General features: G+C 35.8%; 1 protein-coding gene across 2 annotated transcripts in view; it reads right to left on the bottom strand.

The window, feature by feature from the left end:
* Positions 1–15696, bottom strand: part of Eprs1 (glutamyl-prolyl-tRNA synthetase 1) — a 73486-nt gene extending 57790 nt beyond the window's left edge. For both annotated transcript variants that reach the window (XM_046438390.2, XM_058577076.1), the window contains exons 1-7: positions 15538–15696; positions 10746–10830; positions 8338–8437; positions 7099–7255; positions 4410–4549; positions 3526–3620; positions 291–417 (exon numbers count right to left, since the gene is read on the bottom strand). In XM_046438390.2, the coding sequence (XP_046294346.1) occupies positions 291–417; positions 3526–3620; positions 4410–4549; positions 7099–7255; positions 8338–8437; positions 10746–10830; positions 15538–15583 (750 nt within the window). In that variant the 5' untranslated portion in view covers positions 15584–15696. The remainder of the gene's footprint in view (positions 1–290; positions 418–3525; positions 3621–4409; positions 4550–7098; positions 7256–8337; positions 8438–10745; positions 10831–15537) is intronic.
* Positions 15697–15968: the final 272 nt, after the last annotated feature.

A 15968-nucleotide genomic window follows, 5' to 3' on the forward strand; every position in this document is an offset into this window, starting at 1 on the left:
TAAACTTAAGATTATATGACAAAAAAGGAAACCTGCCTCCTGTGAAACTGGTACTCACAGGAAAATATAGCATGTAGGTAAATTCTGTAGTGATTAGAGAGAGAAAAATAAATTAAATTTTTGGTATGGGAACTCAACATTTCTTCACTTAGGTCTAGGATATGGAACATACAGATGAAAGGTAAAAAGCAGCTATGAAACAAAATTTATGTTCATACCATAAAGGTATCAGGTCACCCTCTATTTTTAATGAACTTTCTGAAAAAGAGGTCATCTACACTTTTAATTACCTTCTCAAAATCTTCCTTTTCTTTTTCAGGATTTGTGTCATCAAATCTCATGATCAGTTTCCCTTTAAAGTTAACCTGGTAGTGCTGGTTCAGAAGAGCAGCTTTTGCATGCCCAATGTGTAAGTAACTAAAACAAAAACATTTCACAAAGAAACTCATTAACAAGTTTTAACTAAATACTTAAACTTAACCTTTTTGAGGAGAACTAAACAACAACCTTTCTAATTGGTACTTCAATCATTTTCTAAGGAGTACTATGATAAAAATCTGAGCCTAACAGAGACAAAAGACTACAACATTTATAATCATAAGAAACAACTTCATATGCAAAAGCTGACAAAGGGAAAAACATTTACAAACATTACAACCATAAAGAAAATATTTTTATGTTTCTCAAAAGGAACGGTCATTCAGTTAGAGGAAAACTGCTTCCAAAACTGTTGCCAATGCTACCTGGTAGTGTATTTTTAATAAGATCTGTTGCTACTGGGAACTGGATACCCACCTAATACCCACTAAAGAACAGCACCTCTGACACTATCACTGCATCATGACAGCTAAATCAGAGAGTAAATGAGAATTAGGAATCCAAAGAAAAGCCACTTTACTTCTTTAGGCTTTAGTTTTTTCAAATGCCAATAAAAAGATTTTAACTAAGTGATAAGTCTCACCCTAGCATTAATACTCTATGAATCCAAATCTATGAAAATACCATTCTGTTCCTATAGGCAGCTGACAATGATAAGGAATCAGAGGCATTATTGATCAATCTCTTCTATCAGTGTTGTGGGTCAAAAACAACATCCTGTAACACTTGTGTTAAAAATACATTCAACTGGGCAAAAAACAAGGCATGAAGTAGTTTAAATAATTAGCTTTCCCCAATTTTTATTAGTTTCAACCGATAAATTGTAGCAGCAGTCACACTGTTTAAGACAGTCACTAATTACACAGTACATTTTTAATCTAAGTTGATATCCAATATAGGAGGGAAAAATACAATCCCTTGTATGTCTCTGCATTATTCTTTAAATCAATCAGTCTTTAAAAAATTCATACAGCATTACAGATCAACTATTTAATTTTAAGAAGGCTTTATATGCAAAAGTCAATGCAGACAAATACATGAGGCCCTAGGTTAAATGCCTACCACCAAAAAAAAAAAAAAGGTGGGGGCAGGGGAACAATGAAATGAAATCACAGCTTGTGCTTAAATAAAGTTACGTGACTCTAAAATAATGCATGCCATTCTAACAATTCCCAAACCTCAAGAAAGCTAGTAGGATTATAAAATATTCACAAAACAACTCAAATAATCAGCTCAAAAGAAAACCTGTGTCATAAGAGCTAAAGAAAGTAAGTACATGAGTTAGTAGTGATGCAGAATTAGGATTCTACCACTCATAACAAACACAAGCAGCATGATCATCAGTTGCTTGGACTCTGAAGCCAAATGGTGTAGGTTTGACAAGTTACTAAAACATCTTATTAATCACTTTATGAAACCATCTGTAAAACAGAGATTATAACAGTGCCTTCCTCACAGGGGTTTTAGGATTAATGATTTATTTTTATGAGAAATACTTGGTAGTATATGCACATACGGATAATAAGTACGTAAAATACTTGGTAGTATCTGGAACATTTGTGTTAGCTAAGAGTAAGACTAAAGGCAAAGACAAGTCTTCTGGCTTTCATATAAGACATAGAACTCTTAGGCAGTATAAGGGAATATAACCAAAATGATGAATATTAAGAAAAACTGGATATTGATTTATATTTCAAATCCCTAAACTTTATTAGGCTGAGAGCATGGTCTCTGAGATTGTCATAATTTAAATAAACATATTCATTTATAAAATAAAATATTACGAATCTTATATTGTTAAATATATAAACACAAACAGCTTACTAGCCCAAGAAATAATAATGACAGAAAATTTCTTTCCTTATCTGTCGGATTCTATTATCTACATTTACCACAGGAGGGAAAGAATTGGCTACAGAATACACAATCTGAAATTAAACTAAATTTGGAAAAAAAAATCATCTTATTTAACAAAATATTGCATAATACTTTAAAAGGCTAAGTTTCTAAGTGAGGCTAACAGCTTTAGTAAGACATATTTTATAATATTAATATCAACGGAAGAACCCTATTACGAAGCTTAACCAGTGTGCTCCAAATTGGAATGCAGGTCCAGCATGGTGACACAAACCTGTAATCCCAGCAATTTGGGAGGCTGAGGCAGTAGGATCAAGAGTTGAAAACCAGCCTTAGCAACTTAGTGAGGCCCTAAGCAACTCAGTGAGACCTTGTCTCTAAATAAATAATACATAAAAAGGGCTGGGGATATGGCTCAGTGGTTGAGTGCCCCTGGGCTGAATCCCTGCTGCAGGGGGAATAAAAAATATTGGAATGCAGATGTGAAAAGACAGAGTGTCTCTGTAGCTTTAAGGATTGTTGAGCTAGGCCTGAGTCACTCCCAGGTTGTAGCCAACAACTAGAACAGTTTTTTCCCCTCATGAGCAATTCAAACATTACTTTCTATGTGTGCCTAGAATTTCAGAATTGGGTAGGAGTGAGTATTTCAGGACGACTCTTCATTTATTGGGGTGGAGGGGAATGCTACTGTAACTTCTATCATTAACTAAAAGCATTGCTCAGGATATAAATAGAAATCCTTATTTAATAAAAGCCAACCCCATCACCATCTGAAATACAAAGAAAATTTAAACCTTCTTTTATAGGCATTTTCTTGATTTGTATTTAAAAATCTGGGCGAGAGCTGGGTGTGGTGGCATGTGCCTATAATCCCAGCTACTCAGAAAATTGATACAGAATCATAACTTCCAAACCAGCTGGGGCAATTTAGTGAGATCCTATCTCAAAAACAAACAAAAACAAGGTGGGTTAGGGGTATACCTCTGTGGTAGAGCACTTGCCTAGACAGGGGCCTGGGTTCAATCCCCAGCACTAGAAAAATAAATAAACTCTGGAAGAAAATAAAAATGTCAACTATTACTGTAATAAAAACTATAAGCTGACTATGAACTAAATAAATACTAGCTGTTAATAATTCAGAAGCCATAAAAATGTTAAGAATGTTAACTCTCACAATTAAAATATAACTTATGTCATTCTATATCAACCTATTAATAAAACATTTAATAACTGTTTTAAAGCTACTTCACTAAAAATATTTAATGATAAATATGAGCTGTACTTTCTTACCCACTAGCCTCTGGAGGAAACCTGACGGTAACCTTTCCCATTTCTGCACCAGGAAGCTCAATAAATTTCCCAACATCTTGTTTTTTCTCAGGTGCCTAAAAAAACAGAATATTCTTAACAACAAAAAGTTGTCTGGTTAAATGTTTAAGAATACATCCATTCAACAAATACTCATTTATCAGACATGACACTGGTTATGAGCAAAATTATGACTAGTACATCATCCTTGCACCTGAGGACTCAAAATCTGATGAAAGAAATAAATAAAACCAAACACAAGCAATATCAACATGTACAGGGTGCCACTGACGCACTCAGGTGAATTAGTTAACAGTATCTAGGATCAATGGGAAATTTAAAAGGACGAAAAAACCAAGCTAGACCTTGGAAAGTAAGTAAAACACTAAGCAGATTCTGGAGAAGGGGATTTTTTCCCTATATTCTCTATGCCACATCCCCTTACAGAATCAACAAAAAGGCTCTGAAGAATCTCAGGATCCAATGGGCAATGGTTTTCAAAACTGAGAACAGAATATTCAGGAGAAAAAAAAGATGGCACAGTTGTAAAATACTGAGGATGGGAGCTGTGGATGTAGCTTAGTGGTAGAAGCATGAACAAGGCCCTAGGTTCAATCACCAGCACAAAACAAAACAAAATAAAAATGAGATTTCAATTATATGGAGTTTGGATGCCTAAGGAATACACATTGTATCATCACAATCTTTCAGACATATAAAGATTAGGGCTTTATGTAATTGAACAGTTGAATCAAACCAAGACAATGATGTTAGCTACTTCTTAGAAGCTTTATCATCAGTAGAAATAACTATATTTTCAAAACTAGGGTCTCAGACCAAAATGTTAGCATTAAAAAAACGCTTACCACTCTATCTTTGTTTGTTGAAACATCCCACTTGGCACCTACTGACCGGAAGGCCTGCTGGGCTTCAAGAAAGCCAAACCAACGTTTTACATGAACTGGAGTTTTGTTCTGTTTCAATTGTTCCTGCCATGAAGCATTTCCTAATAACAAACATAATTTAATAAAACTTCAGATTCAAACCAAAATTCTAATCATGGTTAATTTAAGTAAATGCAACTTAAAGTTGTGTTTCTATAATGAAGCTTTTAAAAAATATATTCATTTTTAAATTGTAGTTGGACACAATGCTTTTATTTTATTTGTTTTTATGTGGTGCTGAGGATCGAACCCAGGGCCTCGCACTCATTAGGCAAGTACTCTACCGCTGAGCCACAATCCCAGCCCTAATGAAGCTTTTAAAATGTGGATATATGTGGAAATGTTTTCTTATACTTTTATATATTTTATAGAATTCACAAAACCATTACAAATTTTTTTTCAGTTCAATTCACTGAAGTTCTCTAATATTAGATCCTGCCTTTACTCCCTCAACACATGCATTGTCAAAATAAATGCTTCGTTTCATAACTAAAGTTTTAAGTGTATCAACTGCAGAAAACAATAAAATCAAGAAATAGTGTTTCCTCAAGTATAATATTAAAAAGACACTGATGGAAAAATTTACTTAAGTCATTAACATTAAAAAGCTACAATCCTAACAGAATTATAGAATATTACATCTCTTTCATGAATACTAGGTCAAAATTCACAATAGGCAAAAACGTCATGAAAAAGTTCAGTTCAATTAAAATAGACCTTCATTTTATGTTGGTTATTGTTATAACAATTTAATTTTGAGGAAGTTTAAAGCACAAAAGAGTAGAGAACATAAATAACGCCTATGCATGTACCATAACCCAAATATTTTGCCCTACTGTATTCAGGGTTTTTTAAAGAAAATAACAAAATTCAAGTTCCCTTTGTATCTCATCAATCCCATTATCCTTCCTCCCTACCTGGTAAATTTCTATTAAATACACATAGCTACATGCTTATAATTCCAGTGAACTGAGAGCCTAAGGCAGGAGGATCACCAGTTTGAGGTTAGCTTCAGCAATTTAGTGAGACCCTCAGCAACTTAAGGAGACCCTGTCTCAAAATACAAATAAAAAGGACTGGGAATGTATTTCAGTGTCCCTGGGTTAAATTCCTAGTACTACTTACTATTTAACCCTGTTTCAATTAATTATACTGATGATTTTGTTCATGGTTATACACAGATTGATAATAAAATTAATCCACCTTAAGCTTTAATAAATCAAAGACTCCCACAAATTATCATCACATCACCCTATGTCATCCTCAATAATCCATGTTTTCTCTCATATATGATGTACTTTTGCAAAGCATGCTCATATGTCCCTATGTAATCATTTTGGCTTCTCTGTGGTCACTTACACAATCAAAATTTTATTTCATTTTTTAAAATATTTTTAAAATATTTTTTTTAGTTGTAGATGGACACATGCCTTTATTTTATTTATTTATTATTTATGTGGTGCTGAGGATTGAACCCAGCGCCTCGCATGTGCTAGACGATGCTATACCACTGAGCCACAACCCCAGCCCCCAAAGTTTTATTTTTTAAAGGTGCTAACTCCCCTCTGGCCTAGTTCCATAAGTGATCTTATGTCATGAAAGCCTAAGTTCATTCCAGAATTATTTACTTTGGCATTTACCTCCTTAAAATCTGGAATACATGGCTGACCAAACCATCTTATATTTTCTTGCTTCTATAAATTCCTTTCCCCAAACTCTAGTCTATTTCCTAAACTCAAGGGAACTGCAGAGGTTTGTCTCTAAATTTCTGCAACTCTGTGGGGTGTTGGTTATATTCCATTATCTTGACTGTGATGATGGTTTCACAGGTGTATATCATGTTAATATTTACCAAATTATACAATTTAAGTAAGTGTTTTATATATCAATTGAACCTCATGAAAAGTTGTCTGTTTTTTTCAATAAATTGACTTTCCAAGTTCCTAAGAATATATTTCTATCTGTTACATTCGCGAGGAGGAAGTAAGTGTTGGGGATGAAACTTAGCAGTAGAGTACTTGCCTAGGCCCTGTGTTCCATCAACAACATAGGAGAAAAACAAAAAAAGAAAAATAGTGTCCTGCCAGAAGAATAACAGTCCAAACTACCTCACTATCCACCCACTTCTAACAGTCCTACTAGCAGTAAATATTTTTTCAAATGAGAGACAAGTGTCCAGAGTCAAGTAATGGTGGAGGTAGGACAAGTACTGACCAGAAATGGGATAAGGCTTCTTAAACAGGAACAAAGACACCTCCAAAGGCAAGAGGGATTAGTGAGACAGATGACCCCCAAGGACAGAGTACAGGAAATTCCCATATTGTACAGAAATAGATGGAGCACTCACTCCTCTGAAAAAGTCATAAAAGTACTACCTAGGGCTGCGGTTGTGGCTCAGCAGTAAAGTGTTCACCTAGCATGTGCGAGGCCCTGAGTTCGATCCTCAGCACACATAAAAAATAAATAAATAAATAAACAAACTAAAGTATTAAAAAAAAAAAGTACTACCTAAACATTATGCACACATATACAGAAACACAAAAATACATGTACTTATCCAAAACAATATTTAATGATTAAAACAGAATTTTTTAAGAGAAATTCTTGATACCTTTTAGAGTGGCCCAAACACATAAATCTGCTAAGGTCATGGAGTTTCCAACTAAATATGTTCTCAGAGATAGGCAATGATTGAGCTCACTGATTGCAGAAGCAAACAAATTACACGAAGACAATTTTGTAGTGCTAAATTCCAACCAGTGATCAACCTATAAACACAAAGACAGAAAACAAATACACCCCACACTTAGAAAAAATTCTAGTTAACTTGAGCAACAGTACACTCTTGGATGCCTTAGTTAGAATTACACTTATCTCAAATTATAGAATCCATTCTATGGATTCAATTTTGGATACCTGGAATCTAAAATGGCATTTAACCCCTATGCAACTTAAGGAGACCCCTACCTTAAAAACAAAAACAGGCTGAGGATGTAACTCAGTGGTTAAGCACCCCTGTGTTCAATCCCTGGTACCAAAACAAAACAAATTCATCTTGTCTCCAAAAAATAAAATAAAAGTAAAAAATAAAATTATTAAAAAAAAACTTTAAAAAAAGACCTGAGAACCGGTAATAGGAAGGAGTAACCAACTTGAAACAACTAAAAAAGCAGGTCTTGGTCTGTAGAATGTAAAAGTAAATAGTTAAAAAACATTCTTTATATTTTAAGCTTTATGACATTTAGAAGAATCAGAATACAAATAAGGCAGAGGGAAAAATGCACCTTCAGAATGGAACCAACAATTAATCAGTTATGACTGTAATTAAATAAAGTATATACTCAGAAAAGAAAATGGGATCCAAACTTGTATGTTACCCTGGGCAAATCTCTTAATTTTGCTAGACTTGTTGCTTAACTTGTCAAGTAAGTTAGTTAAATTAGATGATCTAGGAATCTAGGTAGATAAACGTAACACTAAATGCCAATAGAACCTCTGATGTGGGATTAAACATTCAAACTTTAGAGCTTATAAAAAATTAATCTTTTTATTAAAGTAAAAACACAATGAACATTCCTTAACCTGATCTATGATGATAACTGTTAATATCCTTAAGTAGAATAATAGTACAAAATGCAGGTGAGGTGGCATAAGCCTATAGTCCCAGCTATTTGGGAAGGTTGAGGGAGAAGGACAACTTGAGCACAGGACTATGAAGTCAGTGTGGGCAATACAGCATAATGCTGTAATAATAATAATAGTATATAACAATATATTAGAAGATGATAAAGCTTGTAAAAATTCAGAAGCATAAATCAAAACAAAACACAAAGAAATGTTCACTGTTTACCTCAGTATGCTCCATCAAGTTAGTGCCATAGAGCCCAGCTGTAGTTGCAACTCTAGCCAAGTAGCGAAGTATGGAATTTATGTCGGTGAATACCACATTTCTACAAAATAAGAATGAGATAAAGTACTATGTATGGTTACTCTCACAAATCAGTAAGAGTCATGAGACTTAATGAAAAAGCAAAAATAGAAACCTTAAATATTTACATGTTCTTTTCTACTATAGTAAAACAAAAGATCTGCTGATTTGTATGTTCTTTTCTATTGTAGTAAAACAAAAGATCTGCTGATTTGTTCTTTATACTGTTTCTATCAAGTTCTGAACTGTTCTGAAATATCCAGCTAAATCTATAAATTTACATTAGAACAGACTCTAAATGATGCTTCAACTTCCTAATTTTTAGTTTCTATATTCAATAAAAACTGTTCAGTGGTGAAATATGAAAATTATTAGATACAGAGAAAAAATGATTTAAAATAAATCAAGGTGGGGTGGGGATATGACTCAGAGGTAGAGTACCTGCCTCTTATGCATGAGGCTCTTGGTTCCTCCCTATCACCATGAAAAAGGTAAAATAAATAAATCAAGACAAAGAAACCAAGGATTCACAGGCTATTGTCAATTTTATGGTAAAGAAGGCAAACCAAACCCCATTGCAGCCAGGCACAAAAGTGTGCACCTATAGTTCTACTACTCAAGAGGCTAAGACAGGAGGATTACTTGAGTCCACAATTTTGAGGGCAGTCTGAGCAACATAGACAGGCCCCATCTTAAAATTGCACGGTAAAATTGTACATTTTTTTAATTTATTTTTGCAGTACTGGGGACTGAATCCATAGCCTCCCACACTGAGTTACATCCCCAGCCCTTTTTATTTTGAAACAGGGTCTGTGTGTGTGTTACTAGAGACTAAACCTAGAGGTGCTTTACCATTGAGCTACATCACCAGACTTTTTTGTTTGTTTGTTTTTGTTTTAAATTAACGTTGAGACAGGGTCTCCATAAATTGCAGAGTTAGGTCCTAAAACTTGGATCATCCTGCTGGGCGCAATAGTGCATACCAGTAATCCCAGCAGCTTGGGAGGCTGAAACAGGAGAATCTTGAGTTCAAAGCCAGCTTCAGCAACTGCCAGGCACTAAACAACTCAGTGAGACCCTGCCTCTAATAAAATACAACATAGGGCTGAGGAAGTGGCTCAGTGGTTGAGTACCCCAAGTTCAATCCCCAGTACCAAACAAACAAAAAAACTGTTTAAAAAAAAAAAAACAACTTGGATCACCCTGCCTCAAGCCCCTGTAATTGCAAGTGTGGATAACAACGCCTGGCAAAAAGTACTTTTTTCTTTAAGAGATGTTAAAACATACAGAGAAGAGACAACAGCAATAAAATTTTAGAAGCTAGGGGCTGAGGGTGTAGCTGAGTGGTACAGTTCTTACCTCACATGCACAAGGCCCTGGGGATCCCCAGCACCATGGGGGAAAAAATCAGAAGCTGAAATGCAGATGGACTTAGCAGACCTGAAAAAACTGAATCTTAAATGGACAAATTTGAAAACTAACTCAATTTAATGTCCGCAAAAGATGAGAATCGAGAAAAATAAGTATCTCTGCTGTGAGAATGAACTGGGGCTAAAATAGGCTTAGCTGAAAATCCCTTTAACAATCATTCAGAAACATGGGTATTCTCAAACTTACCCTCCACAGCTGTGCTACTTCACATACCCTACCCTGGAAAAACTTGAGCTTTTTTTTTCTCTAAAGAGTAAAATAGTCTTTGGATAATTGGATACCCAAGAAAAAACTAAGGACACTGACATCAGAGGTTCCTCAAATTAACAGCTCATCCTAGAATAGAACTTACAGTTGACAGGACCACCCCAAACTGGACATGCAGCTCAGTGAAAGTGCACTTGTCTAACATGCTTGAGGCCCTGGTCTGAATCCCCAGCACCACAGAACAAGAAAAAGAAATTCTTCATAAGTCTTTTTTTTTTTCCTCCTTTTCCAAAGATGCCAACATTTTACATTGTGGACTTATCAATTTCTTTCTCATTATTATTTATTTTCAGTATTTCTATTTTCCACCAGAAATTATACAATTATCTATATATGTATATATAATTATACAATTATATAATTATAGTTAAATATAATTATAAGAATTTAAAAGCTTTAAATATAAATCTTTCTGAACATTTCCATTTATTTTAAACAGATTACAAGTTGTAATCAGATAGCTAGCTGACAAGCATAATTCTCTGGTTGCTGTTCCTTGAGAATGACAAAGCATGCTTCTCTCTAGGAACAAAACCTATCTAATTAGCAAGTAAAACAAGCATACAACATTTAATGATGAATATTTTTTAAATGTTGTTCAGTACTAAAAATAGAAATTAAAAAGCACTTACTCAGAAACACGAAGAATATTTTCTTTCCCTTCTTCAACAGAAATGCTGACATCACCTTTCACATGTTCTACCGCCAGCAAAGCTTCTAAAAATGATAGGATGAAAAGATTTCTCTTTAAAAACAATGTAGTATTTATAACTTGAGTCACAAAGCATTAGGGATGAGTCAACAAACCAATATTATGTCCCATAAGGAGTAACCTTTTTTTTCCCCCCACAGCAGGATATAGACAGCAAATCTAGACTTTGATCTTGGAGAAATAAATTAGAAGTCATTATTAGCACAGTCCACTTGCTTCCGAATATGCTCAGGTTTTGATTAGTAACAATAAAATGAATCTTCTCCTTCTTTAGATGATAAGAAATTAGAATTGTACCTTGTATAAAAGTCAAAAGTATTTAAGTGATTACTATGTGGTGGGTTCTACACTAAATGCTTTAGAGTAATTACAATTTTTAATCTTTGTCATAACCTTAAGTTGATACCTTTATTCCCACTATAGAAGAGGAAACTGAAGCTTAGAGAGGTTAAAGAACCAGCCTGATGTCCTTAGCTAAATACATGGCAGTCAGGAGTTGAATGCAGCGCTCAGTCCAGACCTCCCACTCTGCAACAGAGTACTACTGCCTCTCAACACATTTTACTAAATTGACTCACTAATACTTTGTTTTCTTAATTTGTTAAGATGAACAGCTAGCATTCATATATCATTTCCAAATACCATGCTCCCTTGGAAACGACACCAGGTTAGGGAAAGTAACCTAGAATATCTTATTGTGCTAGAAATCAAGTTCTGTTTGAAGGTCTGAGCCCTCAGAAACTTATGTTGAAATTTCATAGCCACTATAACAATATCAAGAAATAGGACCTTTAACAGGTATTTTAGGTCAAGAGGCAATGTGGGAATGGGTTTGCTCTCTCTCATGTGCTCTTTCTCAGCTCTTCTGCTATGTTATGACACAGCAAGAAGGACTTGCCAGATGTATCCCCTTTGTCATGGATTTACCATGCTCCAAAAACATCAGACATTAAACTTCTGTCATTATAAATAACCCAGTCTGGGATGCAGGATGTAGCTCAGTGGGAGAACACTTTTGTAGAGTGTACAAGAGGATAACAACATTGCAAAAATACTACTAATACTATTAGTAATAATAAAGTAAAATATTACCCACTCTGTGGTATTCTGCTATATTAGCACAAAACAGATTAAAACAAGAAATTATTCAAAAGAGAGATAAAAAAAATCAGGTCACAAAGACATAGAGGCCAGCTTAGACTCCCCTGGCATATTGGGGCAATTTGACCACCAAAATGAAATAAATTTTAGCATATCATTACAAAAGGATCCTACTGAGCAAATAAAAGAAATAAACCATTATAAGCAACAAAATAAATATAAAAAACACTATCTTAGGAGTAAAAGAATATATAATATGGTTCAATGCACATGAAATTCTAGAAAAAGCAAACAAAGTGACAAAAAACATGTCAGAGGCTACCAGGAGCCAGGGATGAGGAGAGAGATGACTAAAAAGGGAATAAGGGAATGTTTTGGAAGCAACAGAAATATTCTGTATTATTGTTGTGGTGGAGGTTTATAAATTTAATATATCACTGCATATTTTATGTCAACTTGTACTCATAAAGCTGGTATACTTGACTGTATACAAATTATAACTCAACAAAACTAATTTTAAAAAATATTTATTTTCTAGTTATAAGTGGATAATATATCTTTATTTTATTTTTATGTGGTGCTGAGGGTCGAACCCAGTTTTTCACACATGCTAGGTGAGTGCTCTACCTCTGAGCCACAACCCCAGCCCCAACAAAACTAATTTTTAAAAATAAAAAATTTTTAAATTGAAAATGAAAATAATGTAATACATTGAATATATTTATTTTACTATGATTTTTTTTTTAAATGGGAAAACTCTTCTCACAAAAAAATGTCAACTAATGTAAAACAAATGCCAACTTGGAAAATAAATTATATCCTTTTTCTTGGCAGTATAGGGGATGGAACCCAGGACCTCCCATATGCTAGGCAACTGCTGAGTTACACCCTCAGCTCTTTAAAAGGAACTGTAGAATCAGAAGGTCAACATTTGAAAACCATCATAATAATCAAGTTAGGCAGGAAACATTAATGGATGCTGAAACCAGCATGCAAAGGTTTAATGAAGAGAAGAATGTTTGCATGGTCCAAAAGTTCTCCCATTAAAATACCTATTAATTAAAAGGGAAAACTGCAGTGGGAAAAGCTGGCAGATGCCCTCGTAAGTGATCAAGGTTGGAATTATTAGTAATGGGAAAATCAAATTCATGCATCAAATGATGGGCTGCAATGAAGAATAAGGAATCAATTCTGTAATACAGAAAAAAGAATCACTCCTGCCAAAGATGCACAAGCTGAAATCTAGTCCCAAGAAAACATCAGACAACCTGATTAGGAGTTATTCTTCAAGAGATTTATAATCTTTAGAGGGGTCAAAGCTATGAGACCAAGGGGAAAAACTACTAAACTATTTTGGATTGAAAAAGATTGAGGAGACATGACAACCAAGTACAAACAAAACTTAGTCCTAGATTTTGGTCCTTATGCTATGGAAGGCACTATTGAAGCAATCAGTGTTAGAAGAACATACTTTAGATGTTAAGGATTTTATCAAGATGTATTTCCTGATTTTGATGATTATAAGAGGTCAGATGGAGAGATTTCTTCCTCTGGGTAATGCACACTGGAATATTCTTAGGTGCTGATGCATCATACTGCAGTATGCTCTCAGGTAGTACAGGGAAGAAAAGTTCTTGGTTCTATTGCATCTTCTTTAAGTTTTAAATTATTTTAACATTAAAAAATAACATTTAGACATATTAAAACAGAGGAATTCTAGCCATCCAATCCATCTTTTAAACATTTCATTTAATTTTATTATTTAAAGATAAAATGTATCTGACTTGAGCCACTGAAAAGAATTAAATAAAAAAACAAAAGATAGGTGAGGTACAACCAGAAGAAAAAGATATATTTTATAATTGGTCTATAGTCCAAAATAATAACACATTTCTTTAAAATTGTCTTTCAGAATACTAACAGCAATGTGGTTCCGAGTTCTGTAATTCACTAAAGAAATAGATCAATCACCTTTAGAGTAATGATCTAAGCAACATTAGTAAAAACTATACCCACTTACCAATATCTAAAATGTGTCTGGAATGTTACTTACAGTCTCATTTTTTTTCTGGCAACCAACACTATATAGAAAACATTAGCCCTCCCCCCCCTCCCTTTTTGTGGTGCTGGGGATTGAACTCAGGGCCTTGAGCAGGTTAGGCAAGTGTTCTACTGCTGGGCCACATCCCCAGTCCCTACCCCCACTTCCTTAAATAAGCAAATTGTGGGAGTCATTAAACAAGGAATATCAAGGTTCCACAACTAATAATTAGCAGCCAGGACTGCACTCAGGCCTCCACGAACCAAATATCTTTGCTCTCAACCATGAGGCCACATTGTCTAATATTAGTCCAGCTCAAGAATCAAATCTATTTCTTTCTGAGCTCATTCATTTGTTGTGGGGTTAGCCCACAATCCTGAAACCAATACACTAACACCTATCATTTTTAATATCTAAAATGGTTATTTTTTAAGGGCTGGAAGTGTAACTCAATGGTAAACCTTTGCTTAGAATGCAGAAGGCCCTATGTTCAATCTTCAGCACCAAAAAAAAAAAAAAAAGTATTCCAATAAACTCACAACACCACCAAAGTTGAGAAAATAATGATTAATTTCATGATTCCCCGTGGCCAATTATATTTAAAAGTCTGGGCTTCTTGAACATTAGAAAGTACTTGTGTAGAGAAGGGGACACAGCTCAGTTGGTAGATCATTTGCCTAGCATGCACAAGGTCCTGGGTTCAATCCTCAGCACCAGAGTGGGGGGTGGGGAAGTACTGTGCATTTAACTATGTATTAAAAAGCACAGGAGTAAAGTACTTAAAATTCTTTTGTGTAATTTCCCAAAGTAATGAAAAAGCAGAAATTCTACGCTATTTACCCACAGTAACCTCGGCCAAGTTGAAAAAGCAATTTCAATTTCAACTTAAGATGTATCAGGAAGGTGAACATACAGATAAACATATGTAAACATAAGATCTGATGTTTACTCTGACATTTACTACATCCACAGGGTGTGTAGAAAAACAACCTCATTAACATGCAGTAAACCCATTTTTAGCAATTATCCTTTTTACCACTCTTTTAACTAAAAATAAATGCAACCCCAGTTAAAAGCCTAAATGCTAATAGGACAATCTACTTGGTTCATTTAGACCCTGACAAAATGTAAGGAAAAATCAACTAAATTCAAGACGAGAGTTGGGAGAGAAAATGCTAAAAACAAAGCGAAGATAAGTTTTAAGATGTTATTTCTACGACCAGTTCTTGGTCCCCAGAGGAATGCATTTCAAAAAGGGAGCAGGAAACTGGCTTAAAGTCAACCCTCTGAGAGAAGGTGGTCCAAAAGCCTCGGGTTGCCCGCCCTGGGCTCACACCGCGCCTTCCTCCACGCCCTGGAAACCGTTGTCTTCCGCAGCAGATGCCCTAGATAAGGTACAGAAGGCGAAGGGGTCGGGGCCTACTCCGTGTGTAGCTTGGGGAAAAGGGAAGGCCCATTCTCCCAGGCCGTGACCGCCGCCACTGCGCCAAGCCGGGGCGCAGCGAGGTTCCCAGCCCCGCACCCTCCCTGGCTGATGCAACCCACACGGTCGGCGGCAGCTGCCTCTTACCCAGGGGCGGGTCTCCAGAATTCACGGTGAGACAGAGCGTAGCCATCTCCACGGGTCTTCTGATACACCTGTCAGCCCGCCTGCCTGGTGCCCTAAAGACCCGCGACCGGCTGAAAACTGGAGGATGCAACGTGTGCACGCGCCCGACGCCGCCGCAGCTCCGCCCCGCCTATTTGCCGCGACCAATGCTGTCATCGCGCACGCCGTAGTGCGTCATCACGGCGCGCCGTCACCGCCCTCGCCCTCGCTCTCCACGGGAGTTGCAAGTCCTCGGCGCTCCGCCTTTCCGCAGCTATTCGGTAGAACCTACGTGGCCTTCCACGCTGCTCTCCAAAATACTCTGAACGTTTCGACACTTCGCAAAAGAAAACAGCAAGGTTGTCAGACCGTTTCTACTGCGGGTTGGGCGTTTATGTGAAGTACTCGGCAGA

The sequence above is a fragment of the Marmota monax genome, unplaced genomic scaffold, assembly GCF_021218885.2.
Source record: "Marmota monax isolate L192 unplaced genomic scaffold, Marmota_monax_Labrador192_F-V1.1 WCK01_AAM20220418_F8-fsc00118, whole genome shotgun sequence".
NCBI lineage: Eukaryota > Metazoa > Chordata > Mammalia > Rodentia > Sciuridae > Marmota > Marmota monax.